Source organism: Arachis hypogaea, chromosome 1 (genome assembly GCF_003086295.3).
Source record: "Arachis hypogaea cultivar Tifrunner chromosome 1, arahy.Tifrunner.gnm2.J5K5, whole genome shotgun sequence".
NCBI classification, from domain to species: Eukaryota; Viridiplantae; Streptophyta; class Magnoliopsida; order Fabales; family Fabaceae; genus Arachis; species Arachis hypogaea.
Genome location: NC_092036.1, coordinates 46,118,218 through 46,144,626, shown reverse-complemented (window position 1 = coordinate 46,144,626; position 26,409 = coordinate 46,118,218). Strand labels below are relative to the sequence as shown.

The window sequence follows — 26,409 nt, the reverse complement described above, 5'->3', positions numbered from 1 at the left end:
CAGCTTGCTCTTCAGTAATATCTTCATCCTCTTCAGAGGAAGAATACTCATCAGAGCTCGTGAATGGCAGAAGTAGGTTCAATAGAATCTCTATGGTCTCTGTATGAGCCTCAGATTCCCTTGGTTCCTCAAAGGGAAACTCCTTTTCGTTCAGAGGACATCCCATGAGGTTTTTCTTACTGGGAATCACGTCCTCCTCACTCTCTCCAGGTTTGGCCATGTTGGTCATGGTTATGGCCTTGCACTCTCTCTTGGGATTTTCTTCTGTATTGCTTGGAAGAGTACTAGGAGGAGTTTCAGTAACCTTTTTACTCAGCTGATCCACTTGTGCCTCCAAATTTCTAATGGAGGATCTTGTTTCATTTATGAAACTTAGTGTGGTCTTAGATAGATCAGAGACTATGGTTGCTAAGCCAGAACGACTCTGCTCAGAGTTCTCTGTCAGTTGCTGAGAAGATGATGGAAAAGTCTTGCTATTGTTAAACCTATTTCTTTCTCCATTATTGTTGTTGAAGCCTTGTTGAGGCTTCTATTGATCCTTCTATGAGAGATTTGGATGATTTTTCCATGAAGGATTATAGGTGTTTCTATAAGGTTCTCCCATATAATTCACCTTTTCCATTGCAGGGTTCTCAAGATCATAAGCTTCTTCTTCAGAAGATGCTTCTTTATTACTGCTGGATGCAGCTTGCAATCCAGTCAGATTCTGAGAAATTATATTGACTTTCTGAGTCAATAATTTGTTCTGAGCCAATATGGCATTCAAAGTATCAATCTCAAGAACTCCTTTCTTCTGAGTTGTCCCATTGTTCACAGGATTTCTTTCAAAAGTGTACATGAACTGGTTATTTGCAACCATTTCAATGAGTTCCTGGGTTTCTGCAGGAATTTTCTTCAGATGAATAGATCCGCCTGTAGAATGGTTCAATGACATCTTGGATAACTCAGACAGACCATCATAGAAGATACCTATGATGCTCCATTCTGAAAGCATGTCAGAAGGACACCTTCTGATCAATTGCTTGTATCTTTTCCAAGCTTCATAGAGGGATTCACCTTCTTTCTGTTTGAAGATTTGAACTTCCACTCTAAGCTTACTCATCATTTAAGGTGGAAAGAATTTAGCTAAGAAGGCATTGACCAGCTTTTTCCAAGAGTTCAGGCTGTCTCTAGGTTGTGAGTTCAACCATATACTAGCTCTGTCTCTTACAGTAAAAGCAAAAAGCATAAGTCTGTAGACCTTGGGATCAACTCCATTGGTCTTAACAGTGTCACAGATTTGCAAAAATTCAGCCAAGAACTGATGAGGATCTTCCAATGAAAGTCCATGAAACTTACAATTTTGTTGCATCAGAGAAATTAATTGAGGCTTAAGCTCAAAGTTGTTTGCTCCAATGGCAGGAATATAGATGCTTCTCCCTGGTGCACGAAATTGTGATCATCAACAATGGCTCTAAAGAAGTGGTAACGCTCTCAAACGTGAATCACACTTAGTCACAACTCCGCACAACTAACCAGCAAGTGCACTGGATCGTCCAAGTAATACCTTACGTGAGTAAGGGTCGATCCCACGGAGATTGTTGGTATGAAGCAAGCTATGGTCATCTTGTAAATCTCAGTTAGGCGAATAATAAATGTTATGGAGTTTTCGAATAGTAAATAAATAAAACCAAAAATAAAGATAGAGTTACTTATGTAATTCAATGGTAGGAATTTCAGATAAGTGCATGGAGGTGTTGTATTCCTTCTGAATTTCTGCTTTCCTACTGCTTTCATCCAATCCTTCTTACTCCTTTCCATGGCAAGTTGTATGTAGGGCATCACCGTTGTCAATGGCTACATCCCATCCTCTCAGTGAAAATGGTCCAAATGCTCTGTCACAGCACGGCTAATCATATGTCGGTTCTCGATCATGTTGGAATAGAATCCCTTGATTCTTTTGTGTTTGTCATCACGCCCAACAATCGCGAGTTTGAAGCTCGTCACAGTCATTCAATCCCGGAATCCTACTCGGAATACCACAGACAAGGTTAGACTTTCTGGATTCCCATGGATGCCGTCATCAATTCTAGCTTATACCACGAAGATTCTAATTAAGGAATCCAAGAGATATGCACCCGGTCTAAGGTAGAACGGAAGTGGTTGTCAGTCACGTGTTCATAGGTGAGAATGATGATGAGTGTCACGGATCATCCCATTCATCATTTTTAAGTGCAACGAATATCTTAGAATAAGAACAAGCGGAATTGAATAGAAAATAGTAGTATTTGCATTGAAACTTGAGGTACAGCAGAGCTCCACACCCTTAATCTATGGTGTGTAGAAACTCCAGCGTTGAAAATACATAAGTGATGAAGGTTCAGGCATGGCCGAATAGCCAGCCCCCAAAATATGAGCAATAGTCTCCTAAGATGAATGATAAAATAAATCTGAGACCAAAGATGTAACGTGGTCAAAAGACACTGAATACAATGGTAAAATGTCCTATTTATACTAAACTAGCTACTAAGGTTTACAGAAGTAAGTAATTGATGCAGAAATCCACTTTTGGGGCCCACTTGGTGTGTGCTTGGGCTGAGCTTGATCTTTACACGAGCTGAGGCTTATCTTGGAGTTGAACGCCAAGTTGTAACGTGTTTTTGGCATTCAACTCTGGTTCGTGACATGTTTCTGGTGTTTGACTTCAGAATGCAGCATGGAACTGGCGTTGAACGCCAGTTTACGTCATCTAATCTCGAATAAAGTATAGACTATTATATATTGCTGGAAAGCTCTGGATGTCTACTTTCCAACGCTGTTGATAGCGCACCATTTGAAGTTCTGTAGCTCCATAAAATCTATTTCGAGTGCAGAGAGGTTAGAATCCAACAACATCAGCAGTCCTTTGTTAGCCTTCTTATCAGAGTTTTGCTCAGGTCCTTCAATTTCAGCCAGAAAATACCTGAAATCACAGAAAAACACACAAACTCATAGTAAAGTCCAGAAATGTGAATTTTACATAAAAACTAATGAAAACATCGCTAAAAGTAGCTAGATCCTTCTAAAAACTACCTAATAACAATGCCAAAAAGCGTATAAATTATTCGCTCATCACAACACCAAACCTAAATTGTTGATTGTCCCCAAGCAACTGAAAATAAATTAGGATAAAAAAAGAAGAGAATATACTATAAATCCCAAAATATCAATGAATATTAATTCTAATTAGATGAGCGGGACTTGTAGCTTTTTGCCTCTGAACAGTTTTGGCATCTCACTTTTTCCTTTGAAGTTTAGAATGATTAGTATCTATAGGAACTTAGAATTTCAGATAGTGTTATTGATTCTCCTAGTTAAGTTTGTTGATTCTTGAACACAGCTACTTTTATGAGTCTTGGCCGTGGCCCTAAGCACTTTGTTTTCCAGTATTACCATCGGATACATAAATGCCACAGACACATAACTGGGTGAACCTTTTCAGATTGTGACTCAGCTTTGCTAAAGTCCCCACTTAGAGGTGTCCAGAGCTCTTAAGCACACTCTTTTTGCTTTGGATCACGACTTTAACCACTCAGTCTCAAGCTTTTCACTTGGACCTGCATGCCACAAGCACATGGTTAGGGACAACTTGATTTAGCCGCTTAAGCCTGGATTTTATTTCCTTGGGCCCTCCTATCCATTGATACTCAAAGCCTTGGATCCTTTTTACCCTTGAATTTTGGTTTTAATGGCTATTGGCTTTTTCTGCTTGCTTTTTCTTTTTCTTTCTATTTTTTCGCAAGCTTTTGCTTTTTCACTGCTTTTTCTTGCTTCAAGAATCAATTTCATGATTTTTCAGATTGTCAATAACATTCTCTTTGTTCATCATTCTTTCAAGAGCCAACAATTTTAACATTCATAAACAACAAGATAAAAAATATGCACTGTTCAATCATTCATTCAAAAAACAAAAAGTATTGTCACCACATCAATATAATTAAACTAAATTCAAGGATAAATTCGAAATTCATGTACTTCTTGTTCTTTTGAATTAGAAACATTTTTCATTTAAGAGAGGTGAAGAATTCATGCAATTATTCATAGCCTTAAGACATAGTTACTAAATACTAATGATCATGTAATGAAGACGCAAACATAGATAGACATTTAACATAAAGAAACCGAAAAGCAGAAAAAATTAAGAACAAGGAATGAGTCCACCTTAGTGATGGTGGCACTTTCTTCTTGAAGAACCAATGATGTCCTTGAGTTCTTCTATGTCTCTTCCTTGCCTTTGTTGCTCCTCCCTCATTGTTCTTTGATCTTCTCTAATGTCATGGAGAATGATGAAGTGCTCTTGATGTTCCACCCTTAATTGACCCATATTGTAACTCAAATCTTCAAGAGAAGTGTTGAGTTGTTCCCAGTAGTTGTTGGGAGGAAAGTGCATTCCTTGACGCATCTCCGAGATTTCTTGGTGATGGGCTTCCTCATGCGTCTCTTGGGTTCAATGAGTGGGCTCTCTTGTTTGCTCCATCCTTTTCTTAGTGATGGGCATGTCCTCTTCAATGGGGATGTCTCCTTCTATGATGAGTCCAGCTGAGTAACATAGATGGCAAATAAGATGAGGAAAAGCTAGCCTTGCCAAAGTAGAGGGCTTATCGGCTATTTTGTAGAATTCAAGGGAGATAATTTCATGAACTTCTACTTCCTCTCCATTCATGATGCTATGAATCATGATGGCGCAATCCATAGTAACTTTAGATCAGTTGCTAGTGGGGATGATGGAGTGTTGGATTAACTCCAACCATCCTCTAGCCACAGGCTTGAGGTCCAGTCTTCTTAATTGAACCGGCTTGCCTTTGGAGTCTCTTTTCTATTGAGATCCTTCAACACATATGTCCCTAAGGACTTGGTCCAACCTTTGATCAAAGTTGACCCTTCTTGTGTAGGGGTGTGCATCTCCTTGCATCATGGGCAAGTTGAATGCCAACCTCACATTTTCTGGACTAAAATCTAAGTATTTCCCCCGAACCATTGTAAGATAGTTCTTTGGATTCGGGTTCATACTTTGATCATGGTTTCTAGTGATCCATGCATTGGCATAGAACTCTTGAACCATCAAGATTCTGACTTGTTGAATGGGGTTGGTCAGAACTTCCCAACTTCTTCTTTGAATCTCATGTCGGATCTCCGGAAACTCATTTTTCTTGAGCTTGAAAGGGACCTCAGGGATCACCTTCTTCTTGGCCACAACATCATAGAAGTGGTCTTGATGGGCTTTGGAGATGAATCTTTCCATCTCCCATGACTCGGAGGTGGAAGCTTTTGTCTTCCCTTTACCTTTTCTAGAGATTTCTCCGGCCTTAGGTGCCATCAATGGTAATGGAAAAATAAAAAGCTTATGCTTTTACCACACCAAACTTAAAATATTGCTCGCCCTCGAGCAAGAAAAGAAAGAAAAGAAGAAGAAGAAGAGAAAATATGGAGGAGAGTGTGGGAGGTGTATTCGGCCAAGGTGTAGGAGAGGGAGTTTTGTTATGTGAAAAATTAAGGAGAATGGAGGGGTTTATATAGTGAGGGGAAAGGGAGTAGGTTCGGCCATTTAGGGTGGGTTTGGGTGGGAAAGAAATTTTGAATTTTGAAGGTAGGTGGGGTTTATGGGAAAGAGTGGATGGATGTGAGTGGTGAAGAGGGTAATTAGGAAGAGAGATTGAGGGGATTGGTGAACAGTTTTGGGGAAGAGTGTTTATTGGAAAGAGATGATGAATGTTGAGAAGAGGAGAGAATATGGTAGGTGGGGATCCTGTGGGGTCCACAGATCCTGAGATGATCTTGTGGGGTCCACAGATCCTGAGTTGTCAAGGATTTACATCCCTGCACCAATTAGGCATGTAAAATGCCTTTGCATGCAATTCTAGCATTTAAACACCAGAGTGATGCATGTTCTGGGCGTTCAACACCCATATGCAGCATGTTTCTGGCGTTGAACGCCAGTTCCATGCTTGTTTCTGGCGTTCAGCGCTAGCTCTCCTCAGGGTGCATTCTTGGCGTTTGAACGCCAAGATGTTGCTTGTTTCTGGCATTCAATGCCAGATCCATGCTCTGTTCTGGCGTTGAACGCCAGCCAGATGCTCCTTACTGGCGTTTAAACGCCAGTAAGTCCTTCCTCCAGGGTGTGATTTTTCTTCTGCTATTTTTGATTCTGTTTTTAATTTTAATATTTTTTTTCGTGACTCCACATGATCATGAACCTAATAAAACATAAAAGGACAATGAAAATAAAATAAAATTAGATAAATAAAAATTGGGTTGCCTCCCAACAAGCGATTCTTTAATGTCAATAGCTTGACAATTGGCTCTCATGGAGCCACACAGGTGATCAGGTCAATGTTGTATAGTCCCAACACCAAACTTAGAGTTTGGTTGTGGGGATTCAACACCAAACTTAGAGTTTGGTTGTGGCCTCCCAACACCAAACTTTGAGTTTGACGGTGGGGGCTCTGTTTGACTCTGTACTGAGAGAAGCTCTGCATGCTTACTCTCCCTTGTTACAGAAGGATAGCCGTGTGCCTTAAACACAAGGTAGTCCCCATTCAATTGAAGGACTAATTCTCCTTTGTTAACATCTATCACAGCTTCTGCTGTGGCTTGGAAAGGTCTTCCAAGGATGATGCATTCATCCTCCTCCTTCGTAGTGTCTAAGATTATGAAATCAGCAGGAATGTAAAGGCCTTCAACCTTTACCAACACATCCTCTACCAATCCATAAGCTTGTCTTACTGACTTGTCTGCCATTTGCAATGAAAATATGGCAGGCTGTACCTCAATGATCCCCAGCTTCTCCATTACAGAGAGTGGCATAAGATTTATGCCTGACCCCAGGTCACACAAAGCTTTTTCAAAGATCATGGAGCCTATGGTGCAGGGTATTATGAATTTGCCAGGATCTTGTCTCTTTTGAGGTAAAGTTTACTGAACCCATGTATCTAGTTCACTGATGAGCAAGGGAGGTTCACCTTCCCAAGTCTCATTACCAAATAACTTGGCATTCAGCTTCATGATAGCTCCTAAATATTGAGCAACTTGCTCTCCAGTTACATCTTCATCCTCTTCAGAGGAAAAATAGTCTTCAGAGCTCATGAATGGCAGAAGGAGGTTTAATGGAATCTCTATGGTCTCTATATGAGCCTCAGATTCCCTTGGGTCCTCAATAGGGAACTCCTTCTTGCTTGAGAGACGTCCCATGAGGTATTCCTCATTGGGATTCACGTCCTCTCCTTCCTCTCTAGGTTTGGCCATGTTGATTATATCAATGGCCTTGCACTCTCTTTTTGGATTCTCTTCTGTATTGCTTGGGAGAGTACTAGGAGGGGTTTCAGTAACTTTCTTACTCAGCTGGCCCACTTGTGCCTCTAGATTTTTGATGGAGGACCTTGTTTCACTCATGAAACTTAAAGTGGCCTTAGACAGATCAGAGACTAAATTTGCTAAGTTAGAGGTACTCTATTCATAATTCTCTGTCTGTTGCTGAGAAGATGATGGATAAGGCTTAATATTGCTGAGCCTATTTCTTCCACCATTATTAAAGCCTTGTTGAGACTTTTGTTGATCCTTCCATGAGAAATTTCGATGATTTCTCCATGAAGAATTATAGATGTTTCCATAAGGTTCACCCATATAATTTACCTCTGCTATTGCAGGGTTCTCAGGATCATAAGCTTCTTTTTCAGAAGATGCCTCTTTAGTACTGTTGGATGCATTTTGCCATCCATTCAGACTTTGAGAAATCATGTTGACTTGATGAGTCAACATTTTGTTCTGAGCCAATATGGCATTCAGAGCATCAATTTCAAGAACTCCCTTCCTTTGAGGCGTCCTATTATTCACGGAATTCCTCTCAGAAGTGTACATGAACTGGTTATTTGCAACCATGTCAATAAGTTCTTGAGCTTTTGTAGGCGTTTTCTTTAGGTGAATGGATCCACCTGCAGAATGGTCCAATGACATCTTAGAGAACTCAGATAGACCATAATAGAATATATCTATCATGGTCCATTCTAAAAACATGTCAGAAGGACATCTTTTGATCATCTGCTTGTATCTTTCCCAAGCTTCATAGAGGGATTCACCATATTTTTGTTTGAAGGTTTGAACATCCACTCTAAGCTTGCTCAGCTTTTAAGGAGGAAAGAACTTAGCCAAGAAGGTCGTGACCAACTTATCCCAGGAGTCCAGGCTATCTTTAGGTTGAGAGTCCAACTATGCTCTAGCTCTGTCTCTTACAGCAAAAGGGAAAAGCATGAGCCTGTAGACTTTAGAATCTACTCCATTAGTCTTAACAGTCTCACAGATCTGCAAGAACCCAGTTAAAAACTGGTAGGGATCTTCTGATGGAAGTCCATGAAACTTGTAGTTCTGTTGCATTAGAGCAACTAGTTGAGGTTTCAGCTCAAAATTGTTTGCTCCAATGGCAGGAATTGAGATGCTTCTTCCATCAAACTTGGAAGTAGGTGTAGTATAATCACCAAGTATCCTTCTTGCATTATTGTTGTTGGGTTTGGCTGCCATCTCCTTTTCTTGTTCGAAAATTTCAGCAAGGTTGTCTCTGGATTGTTGTAATTTAGCTTCTCTTAGTTTCCTCTTCAGAGTCCTTTCAGGTTCTGGATCAGCTTCAACAAGAATGCCTTTTTTCTTGTTCCTGCTCATATGAAAGAGAAGATAACAAGAAAAGAAGAGAAGAGGAATCCTCTATGTCATAGTAAAGAGGTTCCTTATTGTTAGTAGAAGAAGAAAGGGAATAAAGAAAGGAGAATCCAAACAGAAGGGTGAGGATATGGGTAGTGATTTGAGATGAAGAGAGGTGAAGAGAAGTGTTAGTAAATAAATAAATAAATAAATAGAAGAAGAAGAGGAGAGGGAAAGAATTTCGAAAATAATTTTTTTTTTGAAAAGGAGTTAATGATTTTCGAAAATTAAGATAAGAAATTTTAAAATTTAAAAGAATTAATTAATTAAAAAGAATTTTTGAAAAAGAGGGAGGTATTTTCGAAAATTAGAGAGAGAAAAGTTGTTAGGTGGTTTTGAAAAAGATAAAAAACAAACAAAAAGTCAAATAGTTAGTTGAAAAAGATTTGAAAATCAAATTTGAAAAGATAAGAAGATAAGAAGTTAGAAAAGATATTTTTGAATCAAATTTTTTTAAAAAAAGATAAAATTTTGACAAAGATATGATATAAAAGATAAGATAAAAAAATATGATTAAAAAGATATGGTTAGAAAAGATTTAATTTTTAAAATAAAATTAATTACTTGACTAACAAGAAACTAAAAGATATGATTCTAGAATTTAAAGATTGAACCTTTCTTAACAAGAAAGTAACAAACTTCAAATTTTTGAACCAATCACATTACTTGTAAGCATAATTTTCGAAAATTTTGAAATAAAATTAAGAAAAGATTTTGAAAATAATTTTTGAAATTTTCGAAAATCATGAAAGAAAAATGAAAAAGATTTGATTTTTGAAAAAGATTTTGAAAAGATAAAATTTTTAAATTTGAAAATTTGACTTGACTTGTAAGAAACAACTAATTTTTAAAAACTTTTGACTAAGTCAACCCAAATTTTCGAAATTTTGAGAGAAAAAAGGAAAAGATATTTTTTGATTTTTTTGAATTTTTAATTATGAGAGAGAAAAACACAAATATGACCCAAAACATGAAAATTTTGGATCGAACACAATAATGCATGCAAGAACATTATGAATGTCAAGATGAACACCAAGAACACTTTGAAGATCATGATGAACATCAAGAACATATTTTTGAAAAATTTTTTATGCAAAGAAAACATGTAAGACACCAAACTTAGAAATCTTTAATGCTTGGACACTATGAATGCAAAAATGCACATGAAAAAAAATAAAAGACACAAAACAAGAAAACATCAAGATCAAACAAGAAGACTTACCAAGAACAACTTGAAGATCATGAAGAACACTATGAATGCATGACTTTTCGAAAATAAAAGTGCAAGAATAAGATGAACATGCAATAGACACTAAACTTATAACTTGACCCAAGACTCAAACAAGAATCACAAAATATTTTTGGATTTTTTTATGATTTTATGATTTTTTTGTATTTTTCTTTTATTTTTTCGAAAAACATATAGAAAAAGAAATTAAGAGATTCAAAAATTTTTAATAAAAATTACAGGAATCTTTAAATGTTAGTTTAAAGCTCCAATCCAAGGGTTGGGCATGGCTTAATAGCCAGCCAACTTTAGAAGATATAAATCAGGCATGCAACAGTTGATATTTCATCCAACTCCATATACATACCCGTTATGTTGACAAGTGGAAGCCTCAATTCAAAAGGATTTGGATATGGCTTTACAGCCAGTCAGGCTTCAACATGTTACTATGAAACTCTAGAATTCATTCTTAAACATTTTGGAATAATTTTCGAAAACAAAGGGAAAAATTTTGAAGAATATTTTTGAAAACTTTTTGAAAAGAAAATAAAAAGAAAATTACCTAATCTGAGCAACAAGATGAACCGTCAGTTGTCCATACTCAAACAATCCCCGGCAACGGCGCCAAAAACTTGGTGCACGAAATTGTGATCATCAACAATGGCTCCAAAGACTTGGTAGTGCTCTCAAACGTGAATCACACTTAGTCACAACTCCGCACAACTAACCAACAAGTGCACTGGGTCGTCCAAGTAATACCTTACGTGAGTAAGGGTCGATCCCACGGAGATTGTTGGTATGAAGCAAGCTATGGTCATCTTGTAAATCTCAGTTAGGCGGATAATAAATGTTATGGAGTTTTCGAATAGTAAATAAATAAAACCGAAAATAAAGATAGAGTTACTCATGTAATTCAATGGTGGGAATTTCAGATAAGTGTATGGAGGTGCTGTATTCCTTCTGAATCTCTGCTTTCCTACTACTTTCATCAAATCCTTCTTACTCCTTTCCATGGCAAGCTGTATGTAGGGCATCACCGTTGTCAATGGCTACATCCCATCCTCTCAGTGAAAATGGTCCAAATGCTCTGTCACAGCAAGGCTAATCATTTGTCGGTTCTCGATCATGTTGGAATAGAATCCCTTGATTCTTTTGCGTTTGTCATCACGCTCAACAATCGCGAGTTTGAAGCTCGTCACAGTCATTCAATCCCGGAATCCTACTCGGAATACCACAGACAAGGTTAGACTTTCCGGATTCCCATGAATGCCGCCATCAATTCTAGCTTATACCACGAAGATTCTGATTAAGGAATCCAAGAGATATGTGCCCGGTCTAAGGTAGAACGGAAGTGGTTGTCAGTCACGCGTTCATAGGTGAGAATGATGATGAACGTCACGGATCATCCCATTCATCATGTTGAAGTGCAACGAATATCTTAGAATAAGAACAAGCGGAATTGAATAGAAAATAGTAGTAATTGCATTAAAACTTGAGGTACAGTAGAGCTCCACACCCTTAATCTATGGTATGTAGAAACTCCAGCATTGAAAATACATAAGTGATGAAGGTTCAGGCATGGCCGAATGGCCAGCCCCCAAAACGTGATCAATAGTCTCCTATGATGAATAATAAAATAAAACTGAGATAAAGATGTAACGTGGTCAAAAGACACTGAATACAATAGTAAAATGTCCTATTTATACTAAACTAGCTACTAGAGTTTACAGAAGTAAGTAATTGATGCAGAAATCCACTTTTGGGGCCCACTTGGTTTGTGCTTGGGCTGAGCTTAATCTTTACATGAGCTGAGGCTTATCTTGGAGTTGAACGCCAAGTTGTAACGTGTTTTTGGCATTCAACTCTGGTTCGTGACGTGTTTCTGGCGTTTGACTCTAGAATGTAGCATGGAACTGGTGTTGAGCGCCAGTTTATGTCATCTAATCTCAAATAAATTATGAACTATTATATATTGCTGGAAAGCGCTGGATGTCTACTTTCCAACGCCGTTGAGAGTGCGCCATTTGGAGTTCTATAGCTCCAGAAAATCCATTTCGAGTGCAGGGAGGTCAAAATCCAACAACATCAGCAGTCCTTTGTCAGCCTTCTTATCAGAGTTTTGCTCAGGTCCCTCAATTTCAGCCAAAAAATACCTGAAATCACAGAAAAACACACAAACTCATAGTAAAGTCCAGAAATGTGAATTTTACATAAAAAGTAATGAAAACATCCCTAAAAGTAGCTAGATCCTACTAAAAACTAACTAAAAACAATGCCAAAAAGCATATAAATTATCTGCTCATCACTCCCATAGAAGTTGGGAGTTGGTGCAGTAAAGTCACCAAGCACCTTCCTTGCATTATTGTTGTTGGGTTCGGCCATGGCTGTTTTGTCTGCTTCCTTTTTGAAATTTTCTGTCAGGTCCTCTTTAGAGAGTTGTACTTTAGCTGCTCTTAGCTTCCTCTTTAAGGTCCTTTCAGGTTCAGGATCAGCTTCAACAAGAATGCCTTTGTCCTTGTTCCTACTCATATGAAAGAGAAGAGAACAAGAAAGTATGGAATCCTCTATGTCACAGTATAGAGATTCCTTGAGGTGTCAGAGGAAAATAGGAATAGAGGGATGAGGTAGATAGAGAAGATTTTGAACATATAAAGAAGGATAGAGTCCGAATTGCTGATTGAGGAGAAATGTTAGTCCTTAAATAGAAGGAGGTGAGAGGGGGTGGAGAAATTTTCGAAAACAAATTTTTAAATAAAACTAAAAAAATTTTAAAATAATTAAAAAGAATTTTGAAAAAGTGGTTGATGGTTTTTCAAAAATTAAAAGCGAGAAAGTGGTTAGGTGGTTTTGAAAAAGATTTTAAAATTAGCAATCAAAAAGATATGATTGAAAATTATTTTGAAAAAGATGTGATTGAGAAGATATGACTGAAAAAGAAATTAAAAAGATTTGATTTTTGAAATTAAAGTTGATGACTTGACTAACAAGAAATTTAAAAGATATTATTCTAAAATTCGAATATTGAACCTTTCTTAATAAGAAAGTAACAAACTTGAGATTTTTTAATCAAAACATTAATTGTTAGTAAGATTTTTGAAAATAGTGAAAGAAAAATGAAAAAGATTTAATTTTTGAAAAAGATATGACTGAAAAGATTTGATTTTGAAAGATATGATTTCAAAAATAAGAATTAAAACATGAAAACTGAAAAAGATTTGAATTGAAAACTAACACACCTCCCTTGTGTCATCCTGGCGTTAAACACCCAGGATGCTAGTCATTCTGGCGTTTAACGCCCAGAATGCTACCTCTTTTGAACGCCCAGCTTTTTCTCTATGATTCCTCTGTTGTATGTTCTGAATCTTCATTTTTCTATTTTATTGACTTGAAAAAGATATATTTTTGAATTTTTAATGAGGTGAGAGAAAAACAACAAAAGAAGATAGAACATGAAAAATGAATATCAGAACAAATAATGCATGCAAGAACATCTTGAATGTCAAGATGAACACCAAGAAGTCAAGAACACTTTGAAGATCATGAAGAACACAATGTATGAGTTTTCGAAAAATGCAATGATTATTAAAAATATGCAATTGACACCAAACTTAAAATTTGACTCTAGACTCAAACAAGAAACACAAATTTTTTTTTGGTTTTTATGATTTTATTAAATTTTTTTGTAATTTTTCGAAAATTTTTTTTGGAAAAACGAAAAAGAAGAGAAAAAAAATTTTGAAAGATTTTTGAAAACTTTTTGAAAATAAAATAAAGGTTGAAACAAGAAGAAAATTACCTAATCTGAGCAACAAGATGAACCGTCAGTTGTCCAAACTCGAACAATCCCCGGCAACGGCGCCAAAAACTTGGTGCATGAAATTGTGATCACACTTTTCATAACTCTGCACAACTAACCAGCAAGTGCACTGGGTCGTCCAAGTAATACCTTGCGTGAGTAAGGGTCGATCCCACGGAGATTGTCAGCTTGAAGCAAGCTATGGTCATCCTGTAAATCTCAGTCAGGCAGATTCAAATGGTTATGGGGTGTTGATAATTAAAAGACAGATAAAACATAAAATAGGATAGAGATACTTATGTAATTCATTGGTAGGAATTTCAAATAAGCATATGGAGATGCTTTGTTCCTTTTGAATCCCTACTTTCCTACTGCTTTCATCCAATCATGCGTACTCTTTTCTATGGCAAGCTGTATATTGGGGGATCACCGTTGTCAATGGCTACCGTCCGTCCTCTTAGTGAAAATGGTCCGACTACGGGTTACGTAGGGCTAATCATCTGTCGGTTCTCACTTATGTTGGAATAAGATCCAATGATCCTTTTGGGCACTGTCACTGCGCCCAGCACTCGCGAGTTTGAAGCTCGTCACGGTCATCCCATCCCAGATCCTACTCGGAATGCCACAGACAAGGTTTAGACTTTATGGATCTCAAGAATGCTGCCAATTGATTCTAGCTTATACCACGAAGACTCTAATCTCACGGAATAGAAGGCTCTATTGTCAGGAGAGGCAACCATGCATCGTGGACCAGGAGGCCAAGAGATATACATTCAAGCTTATTTTCAGGTAGAACGGAAGTAGTTGTTAGGCACACGTTCATAAGTGAGAATGGTGACGAGTGTCACTTGATCATCACATTCATCATGTTGAAGTGCGAATGAATATCTTAGAACAAGAATAAGCTTGAATTGAATAGAAAATAGTAGTAATTGCATTAATTCATGAGGAACAGCAGAACTCCACACCTTAATCTATGAGGTGTAGAAACTCCACCGTTGAAAATACATAAGTGATGAAGGTTCAGGCATGGCCGAATGGCCAGCCCCCTAAGCGTGATCAAGAGATCAACAGTGATACAAAGATAGTCTCAAAATGATCTCAAGATCTCCTTATGAAAATACAATAGCAAAATGTCCTATTTATAATGACTAGTAACCTAGGGTTTACAGAGATAAGTAAATGATGCAGAAATCCACTTCCGGGGACCACTTGGTGTGTGCTTGGGCTGAGCATTGAAGCTTTCACGTGCAGAGGCTTTTCTTGGAGTTAAACGCCACCTCTGGTGCCAGTTTGGGCATTTAACTCCAGCTTTTATGCCAGTTCTGGCGTTTAACGCCAAAAAAGGGTAGAAAGTTGGCGTTAAAATGCCAATTTGCGTTATCAAAATTTGGGCAAAGTATAGACTATTATATATTGCTGGAAAGCACAAGATGTCTACTTTCCAACACAATTGAGAGCGTGCCAACTGGGGTTTTGTAGCTCCAAAAAATCTATTTTGAGTACAGAGAGGTCAGAATCCAACAACATCTGTAGTCCTTTTTCAGCCTCTGAATCAGATTTTTGCTCAGGTCCCTCAATTATAGCCAGAAAATACCTGAAATCATAGAAAAATACACAAACTCATAGTAAAGTCCAGAAATGTGATTTTTACATAAAAACTAATAATTATATACTAAAAACTAACTAAATCATACAAAAAACTATCTAAAAATAATGCCAAAAAGCGTATAAATTATCCGCTCATCAGTTACGTTAGGAGCGGGTCAAAACTAATAGATGAGCTCATTACTTGTACTAGAGATAGACATGCATCATACTTGTTTGCACATATTTGTTTGTAAGTGTGTTTCTTGTGATTGTTGGTGTGCTATATGATTGCTTGATTTCTGTGTCCTTTATTTGTTAAGTCTAAATGTATTCTATTGCCCGTTGTTGTTGACTATGGTATTAAAATGAGTATAACTAAACACCCCAATTCTACTAAGAACTTTCCAGTTTTTACCCCTTATTTTCACCCCTTTCAGCTACAGGTGCGAAGGTTTAGTGTGGAGCTACAGGAGTATAGAAGATTATATTCATGAGTTGAGTTGTTAGAATTTATTTTTCCCTTGTCGTTTATTATTTTGGTTTTTTTAGAGGGGTATGATTTATTTTGAGAATCTTGAAATAAGTCTGTGTATTTAATTCTATGTGAATATATATACTTTTGTGAGTAAGTGATTGAAAATAAAGTCTCCTATCGTCTTCTTAATTAAAGTTTCGGTTCGTATTCACGAAAGATCAATATTAAATAAAGATAGTATATAATAAAAACGTTTAGAGGTAAGTAAAGCCTCAACTTTTAGTACGATCATGAGGTGCTAAAAGTTAGAGTGTTACAGGTACTCCCGAATCCCCTTGCTGTACCATAGCATCCAAGTCCAAATATGAAAAGTGCGGAGGTACTGATGAGTTCCTGAACTAGATACTCCGCCACCCACAACTGGAGTGTTCCTTGCTATGTCATCATCACTATCATCAGCTATCATGGTGGGCCCTACATCATCATCATCATCATCATCATCATGGAGTGCATCCTCAACCCCATCCGGTACTCCACCCTCTCCGAAAATCGGAACCATAATAGGAGCCCCGGCCGTCGCAATTGCAACCTCCCTCAAGGTCCAGTCTCATCAATTTCAGCTTCACTATTGCGGTTTAGATTAGCTGCAAAGGACAGAGATACAACTAAAATCGAGATTCTATAGGATAATTTTTTCACCCGTTTCACGCCATGCAGCCCTAGTCTTTTGAGTATAGTATTCTAAAACTCAATGAAACTTGTCGAAGGTTTGAAGAAGACACTCAACGGGTCTTAATCAGTAAATTTAATTCCTGATCGCGTTTTTTCTTAATCGACCCTCTATAATGTACCAGAACTAAAAAACTCTCATCATTATCCATTGTGAATCCCACTATGATAAAAATTTCACGTTCAACTTTTATTTATATACATCAGACATATACTAAATCGAATTAACTCCTTTCAATTTATATATACAGTAGAATTCATGTTAAATCGAAGTTAATGGAGTTGATTTATCATTAGCCAGTATTAGGTATAAATCAATTTACTAAGAGGGCTAAATCGATGCTTTTTTATTAGATTTAGTAGTGTACATGAAAATCGATATCCATTGATTCAATTTACTAATGTTCGAACACGAAATAAAGTAATTCAAATTCTATAGATTTGATTTACTACTAACAAACCTAATTTAAATTCATTGAATTGAATTTACATAAAATTATGAAACGAGACATCCATATAATATTTTTGTATTTAGGAGATTCAGATAATTTTAAATTTGTTTTAGTTTATAGGGGTCAATTACCCAAAAAAAAAGAGCTTTAATTTTAGCCATTTTACTAATTTAAAAAAAAACACTGAATGTGTCAATAATTACATTACAACTTTTATACATTACAGACCTTTTCATAGTAGATGCAAGTATATGCTTCAATTTTTCGTCTGCCCTAAGTTAATATTACATAGATATCTTATTTTGTGTATAAATTAAATTGGATTAATTTAATTATACTTAAATTGAATTTATCTAATTTAATTTACATAAATTTATTTAAGACTAAGTATATTAAGATTCGGACAATTTACATAAATAAAATAAATGGGAGAAAGTGTTACGCAAATACAACAATTTGAAAAACCAGACGCAAATACAACAAACCTATTTATATGTAATCCGCAACACTCTAACGCGGTTTTCAATTACACGTAATCCGCTAGACCCTGTTGCAGATTACGTTCAAATGCTGAAATACATAAACTGCCACACCCTATAATAGCTTATAAAAAGATAAGCTCAAAGTGTATTCTGTGAGACCTTGTAACGAATTATGAAGAGCGTGGCACAATAGTACAAATTCATGAATATCAGTATAATAGTAAGAAATCATGATGCAAAATATATGAAGTCATACAAATATAAAATCATAAGTAACAAATCATAACCGTCATACAAATATACGAAGTCATAAAAAATATAATAGCCCCAAAGTATTAACACTAACACCCAAAAACGTAAATCGCTACATGACAAAACAAAATTCAAAAACTAAAAGTACAAACACTACAAGTCTTATGAACCACCAGCTACGATGGAGCCTCTTTAGGGCAAGATCTACGCATGTGCCCTGTCTGCAGAGGCCGCATCGTTTTGGTCGGTTAGGGTCGGCCTCATCCATGTTGTTCTGGATTATGGTAGACCTCGATTCTCCATCACGACAATGCCTCAAGGTAGGATCCGGAATATTAGTCGGACCATCATAAGGTGGCCAAAGTCTCTCTGGAATTAGAGGCACAAAACCCATCTGATACACCCTGAACACCTTCTGCATGCTGTAGACTTCGTCAACATAGACAGACCAGTAGGTACGGACCTAGAGGGGGGGCGAGTAGTGGCCACAGCCCCCAAAAATTTTAAGAACCTATATTTATATACGAGATATGTGTTTAAAAAATAAAAAATATTATGTAATTTAATAGTTTTATAAGTATTACTTTTTACTATGTTTGGATTTATGTCTTAATTATTTAATTCACTAATTTTTTTGCTTAACTAATTTAATATCACACCCTCAAGTCTTTGTACCTTTTAAATTAGTTTTTACATAATAATCTCTATATTTATTTTTTATATTAATATATTTAATATTTATATTATTATATTAATAATGATTTACGTAGTTATATTTTGGTAATCACATTACGTACTTTAGATATTATTTTCTTGTAAAAAATACTCATTTTTCTTTTAAATTTACGTTGTTAAAAGAAAATTTTTTATAAAGATATCTTATATCTTGTATCCTATAAGGGTACTGTGTCTTTTAAATAATTAATAATTTATTTTCAAATTTTTGAAAGAATTAATTTTAATTAATAAGATATGTGATAATTTTTAACTAAACAAGCTATAAATTATTGGTATTTTATAATTTTATAATGCACTATTGATATTGTTATTTTTTATGTAATTATCATATTAAAATAAAATTGTGAAAAAAATTATAATTATATATATATATATTGATAAATTTTTTAAAAAACTAACTCTAATAACTATATGTTAATTCTTTTTATGAAATGAAAAAAATTATTTAAAATTCGATCCCTCCATATTAAAATTTCTGAATCCGTCCATGCAGACCAGTCAAGCCGTAACTGGGCACAACATGCAAACGCATGGTAACATGGATAATAGAGAGTCTGAAAGTATCTAGAGTCGCATGTACGATTCTGAAGAGAAACTCGGTACGTCCCAAGCGAGAAACTCCCGATCGATATTGTCTCGGCAACGGTATATCTAGACAGGTGTCTATCGAATAGGGTGACAGTGAAGCACCTGGAGTTTCTCAAGTTGCGCTCCATCGCCTTCGTAAAAGACGGGCAAAACTTGAGTCCGCTTATCGTAGTTTATTCTGTTCGCCCAATTATATATTTTGCATTATGGTTTCTTACTATTATACTAGTATTAATGAATTTGTACCATTGTGCTACGTCCTTCATAATTCGCTACATGGTCTCGCGGAATAAAATTTGGGCCTATCTCTTAATAAACCGCTGTAAAGTATAGCAATTTATTTGTTTCAGCGTTTGAACGTAATTTGCGACAAAATTTAACAGATTACGTATAATTAAAAACCACGTTAGGATGTTACGGATTACATCTAAATAAATTTGTTACATTTGTGTCTATTTTTTTTAAATTATTATATTTGCGTAACATTTTCTCCATTTATTTTATTTATGTAAATTATCCAAAAGATTTTATTAAAAATATTTGTATAATATTTACTTCCAATCAATTTATTAACATAGATTACCTCTTTTTACTGTAGGTGTGTGGGTTTTTTTTTTTTTTTTTTCATTGGATTCTCATGTGAAAGGAGGAGGTAGAAATTATGAATTACTGACTGAGGTCCCCCCTTCCACAAGTGACTAGACAGCAGACACTAGGCAGTCACTCAGTGTGATGAGTGAGAATCTCTCATGGAAGCATATATTAGTATCCGCTGACGCAATCGCATCGAGAATCCACAATCCACAATCCACAATCCGCATTACAATACAATGACCAACCGCCGAATTTGCAGGCTCTCGCTACGACCTGCCCCATGCCCCCAACATATTATTCACATTAATTAAATCCTTAATCTAAATATATTAATACAATAATTTCAAATATCCTAAATCTAATGTCCCCCCATCAAGGACCACTACACTCTACACAAACCAAATCAAATCGGATCGAATTTATTTATAGCCATATTATAAGCTGTCACCTACACTTCTTCACCAAAATTTCATCTACATTGTGCTTGAAGTTGCATCACAAAATTCCAGGCCATGTCACAATAAAACAAAAGCATATATTTTGGAAAATGAAAAGACCAAAAAAAAAAAAGAATATTAGTATTAGTAAAAAGCTGCAGTATGTCTCCCCTTTGTTCCCAGCTCGCAAGAGCAATGAATGGTTCCTTCCGCTTCACGACGCGCATTGAAATTTTCCTTTTTAAGAAATAAATAAATAAATAGCGAGGCATTTAAAAATTAGAAGCCTTATTAGTAGTGATTACTGATTAGTCAAATCTAGTCGCTACTGCTTAGTCAGCGTAACATGAAACACTGGTGCGGAGATCATAACCCGCGTTATTAACTCGCTCCAACAACTCGCTGACACACAGCATAGAGATTGATAAATAGAGATAGAGAGAGTGTATGTTATGAGTATGATTATGAAGATGAACACGGTGGTGACTATGATGGAGGTGGAAGAAGAACAAGAACAAGAGCAAGAGCAAGAAGAAGAAGAAGAAGAAGAAGGAGGAGAAGAAATAGAACATGTGTTTATAGCTCACGAAATAGACCTGGATTACGAGTTCGACGCGCCTCGCTTCTTCGATTTCACGCGCCCAGAAACTCCCGCCGAAGCTCAACGAGCTGAGCTTTGGTTCCAAAATGCTCCAACCTACCCTCAATCTCGTGCGTTTTCTTCCCCTTCTTATACATATTTTAATCAATTTTATTTTTATTTTTCAAAGTATATAATTTCGTTTCCTGAATGTTCATTCGCAAGCAGCATTGTGCGAAAACGACTTGCTTCAAAGGCGCGACCTTTTTATTTTCCCCCATTTTTCTTTGCTTTATTTCAAAGCCCTTTTTTTTTATTCACAAAATTGTGCTTTTATTTTTGAAAATCTGGTTCAGCTTTCGTGGCGAAGCTAGTGGTGAGAGAGGGGTTCGTCTTGGAAGATGCTAGTGACTCTCTAAAATCGAAGATTCTGGAATTTGCGACCAATGTAGATGATGAGAAATCTAGTGTTGCTTCGGCGATGGAATTTTCGCTTACGGTTGTTGACGACAATGATAATGGTATGCGTCAAGGTCGTTTCGTTTGGTTTTCGTTTCTCTTTCGTAGTGTTATTATCATAGCTATGGTGCATTGAAACGACGTTGAACTCAAGTTGCTAAGTAAAATCTAAATATTTCTATATGCTCAAAATTCTTATCAGGTTCGAAAGCACATGGTGGCATTCTGCATAGTGATGCTACGAATCATCCACTTGAATTACCTACAGGTAATAAATTAATAATCGGTGATTTGATATTTCTCTGATATTTGTAAGTGACTTATCAAATTTCCAGAATATGCTGATTAGTTTCACGATTCAAGACTAGGATTTTTGCATCACCTATTTCGTTCTTCAAAGTCAATTTATAATCTGAAGTTCACATAATATCGTTATGCAATGGATTGAGGTTTTTTTCTTTTCCACCATGTTTAGTTCACATAGCAAAAATGGATCAAATGATTCCCGATTAAAAGTATAATTTTAACCAGAGTTTCATGAAGAATATTGGTGGTTGGGACCATACTTTTAAGCACTTAATCGTAGAGGCTATGGTAACAAGTTAAGAAATATAATTACCAAGAAAAAAGTTATGCTGTTTGGCTTAAGCACTTTATAAGTTTCTTCTAATCTTTAGCAGTAGCACAGCACCATATGTTGTTACATTGCTTTTGTTATTTATAATATTATGCATTTGGAATTATCTGAACTCGTTTATTCCCTTTTACTTGACATGTATTTGTGCCTCTTTATAGGACATACATTTTCCAGTAAGACAATGAGCGATGCTGTGAAATCCAAGGTTAAATCTGCTGTGCCTAAAAAATCAACTTTAATGAAACCTACAGCTTGTCAGTTGGCCAAGCAAAACCGTTCCCCACAAAATGTTGGTTCGAGGTAATATTTGGATTACCTATACTTTTTCATAGTTAAATTGAAAAGAAAAAAATTGGGTTCCATCCTAAGATAACATGCCACTGCATTCTCCCACAGCATCTCTCTATTCTCAGCAGGGTGCATTATGTCAAAATGCTACCTAAGTTGGATGGATATGTTATTGTTTATGAAGTCACTTTTTAGATAAGTAGGGCAATAGGAGTATTACATTTGTTCCTTAGCTTTTGCTTGTTGCTGTATGGCCGTATCTATATGATACGATATGTAATTCATGGATTTGAAATGAACCACGTATCATTATGTTTACAACTCTTCTGTTGTCAGATTTCAAAAGCTACTAACTGCGGATGGAAGAAATTTATCTACCTCTTCTGGAGCAGAAAGTCAAGCTGCCAAGAGGCAAAAATTAGAGGGTGGTCTCTTGTGCAAGGTCAGAAAATTGTTTTATTCTTCATGCGCTGATTTTCTAATATGCGAAGAAGATGCTGTTCTCTTTGTTTGCTAGAAGCTCTTAGATAAATTTTGTTCATTTTCTTGAGTTAGATATGGTGTAATCTTATGTAAACTTTTCCTAGCATGGTGTTGCTTTTGTATGCTTTGGAAATGCTTTTGGGCTTTATGTGAGAGCTTAGTCAATATTTTCATGGGTATGATATAATCCATTGTAATGTAACATGGAACATAGATGGGGCTTAACAATTTATTGACATAATTTATTTTAGACGACTTTGTAATGCTTACTATATCTTCTCTATGGTAGGTTAATGATGTGAAGCAGCATACCAGTTTTGTCCACAAGGCACCTAAGAGGGTATGAATTATAAAGCTGATGGCTCAAAAACTTCACTCTCTCAATTGTTTTTATATGACAGCATGATACTCATATTTTAATATTTATATAAAATATATTATTGACTATTTTTTCTTGCAATAAATCTATTGACGAGTGGAAATTTGTTAAATAAGTAATTGTTAAGGGTATATCCACTGTTTAACTTAACTGAAAAAAGGGAATAGCAAAATCATTTTTAATCCTTCAACAAAGGAGTCTTTTTTAGTTTGAGGGATGGAAAGAAGTTCACACGATGGAACTGTCTACATTACATTTGTATGTTGTGGCAGGCTGTAACAGTTGATCACAACCTTTCTTGTTCCAAGTTAAAGCTCACTGTTCCTAGAGAACCTGATCTTAAAACAGCACATAGAGCACAAAGGATAAGGTCTGTTGTTGACAACTTGACATGTAGTGTTCGAATTTGATAAAGATAAATTTTCTTCCTGAGATATTAGACTTAAAGAAATACTTGTGCTTTGCAGATCCAAACATGCTGTTGAGGCAGAGAAGGTGATAGTGGCTGCCCCCAGATTCAAAGCACGTCCATTAAATAAAAAAGTTGGTGCTTGCTATAGATATTACTGCTTTCGGTTAATTTTGGTTCACTGTTTCCACTTTCTCCTCTAATTATGTTTGTAATCTAGATTCTTGATGCTCCAATATTGCCACTTCCCAAACGGAGCACTCCACGACTGCCAGAATTTCAAGTAAGTCCAAGTTTTGATATTTTCTTTCTCAATTTGCATTCAAATTTTCCACCATTTGTTTCATCATCATGGAGGAATATATTTTTAACTAACAATTAATCTGGAAATCAAGTTTTTTCTGCATTATTTATATCAAAACTTGGGTTTAATGTTTACTTTACAGGAATTTCACCTGAAAACTTGTGAGAGGGCCATGCAACACAGTTATGCTACTTCATCATTTTCACCTCACTGCAATGATTCTGATAAGGTGAATATAGTTCATACAATTTTAAGTTGTAACATTTTCGTATTTCTTATTTTTGTCACATTGTGATTGATGTTCAATGTTATACATTTCATGTAGTCTATAGGAGAAAAGCTGGTTATGAATAATTTGGATTTTCTTGTATGTTCTTGCTGTTACAAGGTAGATAGATTTGTTTGATCTTTGAGAAACCAACGTATCTGCCTATCTGGTTGCAGGGTTTGGACAGACATGCTGCTGTCACTACTCTAGAAAATAGAATCAGACACTTTAGAAGGTAATGAATGCCTTGATCAAATGATAAATGTCCATTGTAACTTGACAATGCATGAGACAATGGTACTAACTACAAATTACTGTCTCTTTACATAGGCCTACAGCCATGGGTACACCAAAGTATGATGGATTAGATTTTACTCATAATTTGAAAGCTCGGCCTCCTAACAAGAAGGTATGAGCATGATAAACTTTTGGCAAGATACATGGAAAGCTTTTGATACCGGGAAGGAAACTATGAACTTGGGCATGAGTTATCTATATCTATATCCTTTTGGTGTCCAACTTCTGAGTTTTTTCCTAAAACAAGTTAAAATATCTCTGAATGCAGATACCTTTGAATAAAGGAGATAATATTTGTCATTTCCAGAACAGCAAGAAGGAAACTACCATGCCAATGGTGAGTCATGCAGTTTCATTGGTTTTGTGTCCCCTAATTTTTCCCTTGCCTTGCCCAGTAGAATTTTTTTTCTTAATATCCCATCTATATTCAATTCTATGCAGGAATTTAATGTTTACACTGACAAGGGGGTTCAGTGTAGTCCGCCAATTGAACTCTTTAACAAGGTGAGTTCATAGTTTTTTGTGCAGACAGCCCTCGTTTCTTCTTTGCTGCAATTTAATTATTTTTCAGTTACCTATTGCTCCTATAAAATTTTCACTGCAATCATTTTGGTTACTCAAATACTCTATATTGAAATCAATGCCCACAATTCTCAATAATTCTCATTTATTTAAATGTCAGCTGTCCCTGACATCTGAAGCCCAGCCAAATAATGGGTCTCAATTGAAGTTGCCTCAGCACTCTGGGATGTGCAGAAAGGTTTCCCATCTATAACTTGAATTGTGTGTGATGTTGACCTTGGATTATTTTTCATAGCATCGAGTGAATAAATTGATTTCTTTGAGCTAGAATTCAAAAGAAAATATATTGAATTATTTTAATCCTGAGCAAGAGGTAATAATGGTGATACTGATAGTGTAGCAGTGTCTGAAAGCACATGGCTTCTTTTTTTGAGCGTTTGCTTTTCATATCTGTTTCTTCTTTTTCTATTTCTATTTCTTTTCCTTTTCATTTTCCTTTTCTTTTTTTTTTTATTAATGAATATTTGTATTGATAATTACTCATCATGTATCTAACATAATGATGTAGGAAAAACGTTATATGTTTGGGACGAAGCCAATCCATAATAGAAATGGTGGTTGCATCAGTGAAGCTGGTACACTATTGAGTGGAAGGAGGTATGCATTATTGACTTCACTATCCATGTCCTATACTAGTTTTCATTTTTTCCCGTCAAAAGAACTAAAAAAGAAAAAGAAAAGTTGTTTCATTGTTTAATAACCCAAAGTAAAGATAATTATTGTTCATATGTTGGAGTTTTCTAAGTGGAGAAAACCTCAGTGTGGTAACTCTTCTACCTGAAATGATTCAGGAGCTTGGGAATTCGGTGACACTAAATGACGAGGCAATATGCACAACCAGATTTTGTTATGGGCATATTTGAAATTTTGCTCCTAACATGAAGCTCAATGGTACATACAGGCTTAACAACTTAGTTGATAGATCCATTACCATAAACAAAATTTTAGGAGATTAATGTTAGAACTTAGAACAGAAATTAGCATATTTATATATATAACTTGTAAGTTGTATCCTCTGCAACTGCCCCCTGGATCATATTCAAAAAAATAAAAAGGTTAAGGAAGTGCTGTATAGGCATTAATCAATAAGCATATTCCTTTTTGTGGTAGTCTATGAAGCACTTGTACTAACTATATGGAGCGCAGATGTGTTAGATATTGATACTTCACTACGATAATGGTAAAACATTCCAGAACCTACATGGTTATTATAGTATAAAATTAGCGTAAATCAAAAGTATTACAAGACAGAAGTACGAATAACATAAATTCTAATAAAAATTTTAAAAATACCAATTTTTTTCCATGTTGAGTAATACCTCAATTAATTCTTTGAAGATTTTTGTGGCGGACTAATCAGACGGAAACAAAATATACTTGGAAGAACCACTGTTGATATGTAGCTGCTACTACTATTGCTAACACCAAAATTAAACCACTAATCTTGATCTTGCTCATGTTGCACTGCTTCCATGACAAAGTTCACTCAATTAGCTTTAGAGATCACATACATTCTTTTGCAAAATGCAAGCAGAAACAATAAATATATGGAGATTGATTAAGCAAAAGTTCAGCCAAAAAATTGTTCTGGTTTAATATAGTAGAATTTTTATGTTCAAATGTTAACATTCTCATTATATATGCAATGCTGTCTCT

At 35.8% G+C, this 26,409-nt stretch overlaps 1 protein-coding gene and 1 non-coding gene across 3 annotated transcripts; both read left to right on the top strand.

Moving 5' to 3' along the window:
• Positions 1 to 988: 988 nt before the first annotated feature.
• Positions 989 to 1,096, top strand: LOC112711743 (small nucleolar RNA R71). Its single transcript, XR_003157591.1, has one exon. It is a non-coding gene; the product is annotated as a small nucleolar RNA R71 (small nucleolar RNA).
• Positions 1,097 to 20,011: 18,915 nt separating this feature from the next.
• Positions 20,012 to 25,949, top strand: LOC112803410 (protein TPX2). Of its 2 annotated transcripts, XM_025846908.3 has the most exons (17): positions 20,012 to 20,778; positions 21,004 to 21,168; positions 21,309 to 21,374; positions 21,902 to 22,043; positions 22,368 to 22,473; positions 22,804 to 22,854; positions 23,166 to 23,263; positions 23,361 to 23,436; positions 23,523 to 23,585; positions 23,749 to 23,835; positions 24,051 to 24,109; positions 24,205 to 24,283; positions 24,440 to 24,508; positions 24,613 to 24,675; positions 24,854 to 24,931; positions 25,262 to 25,350; positions 25,545 to 25,949. In XM_025846908.3, the coding sequence occupies exons 1-17, from the start codon at positions 20,520 to 20,522 to the stop codon at positions 25,561 to 25,563; spliced, it is 1,569 nt and encodes a 522-aa protein (XP_025702693.1). In that variant the 5' UTR covers positions 20,012 to 20,519; the 3' UTR covers positions 25,564 to 25,949. The 2 variants fall into 2 exon arrangements, with proteins under 2 accessions (XP_025702693.1, XP_025702699.1); XM_025846914.3 differs by lacking the exon at positions 24,854 to 24,931 and having other exon boundaries at positions 20,123 to 20,778.
• Positions 25,950 to 26,409: the final 460 nt, after the last annotated feature.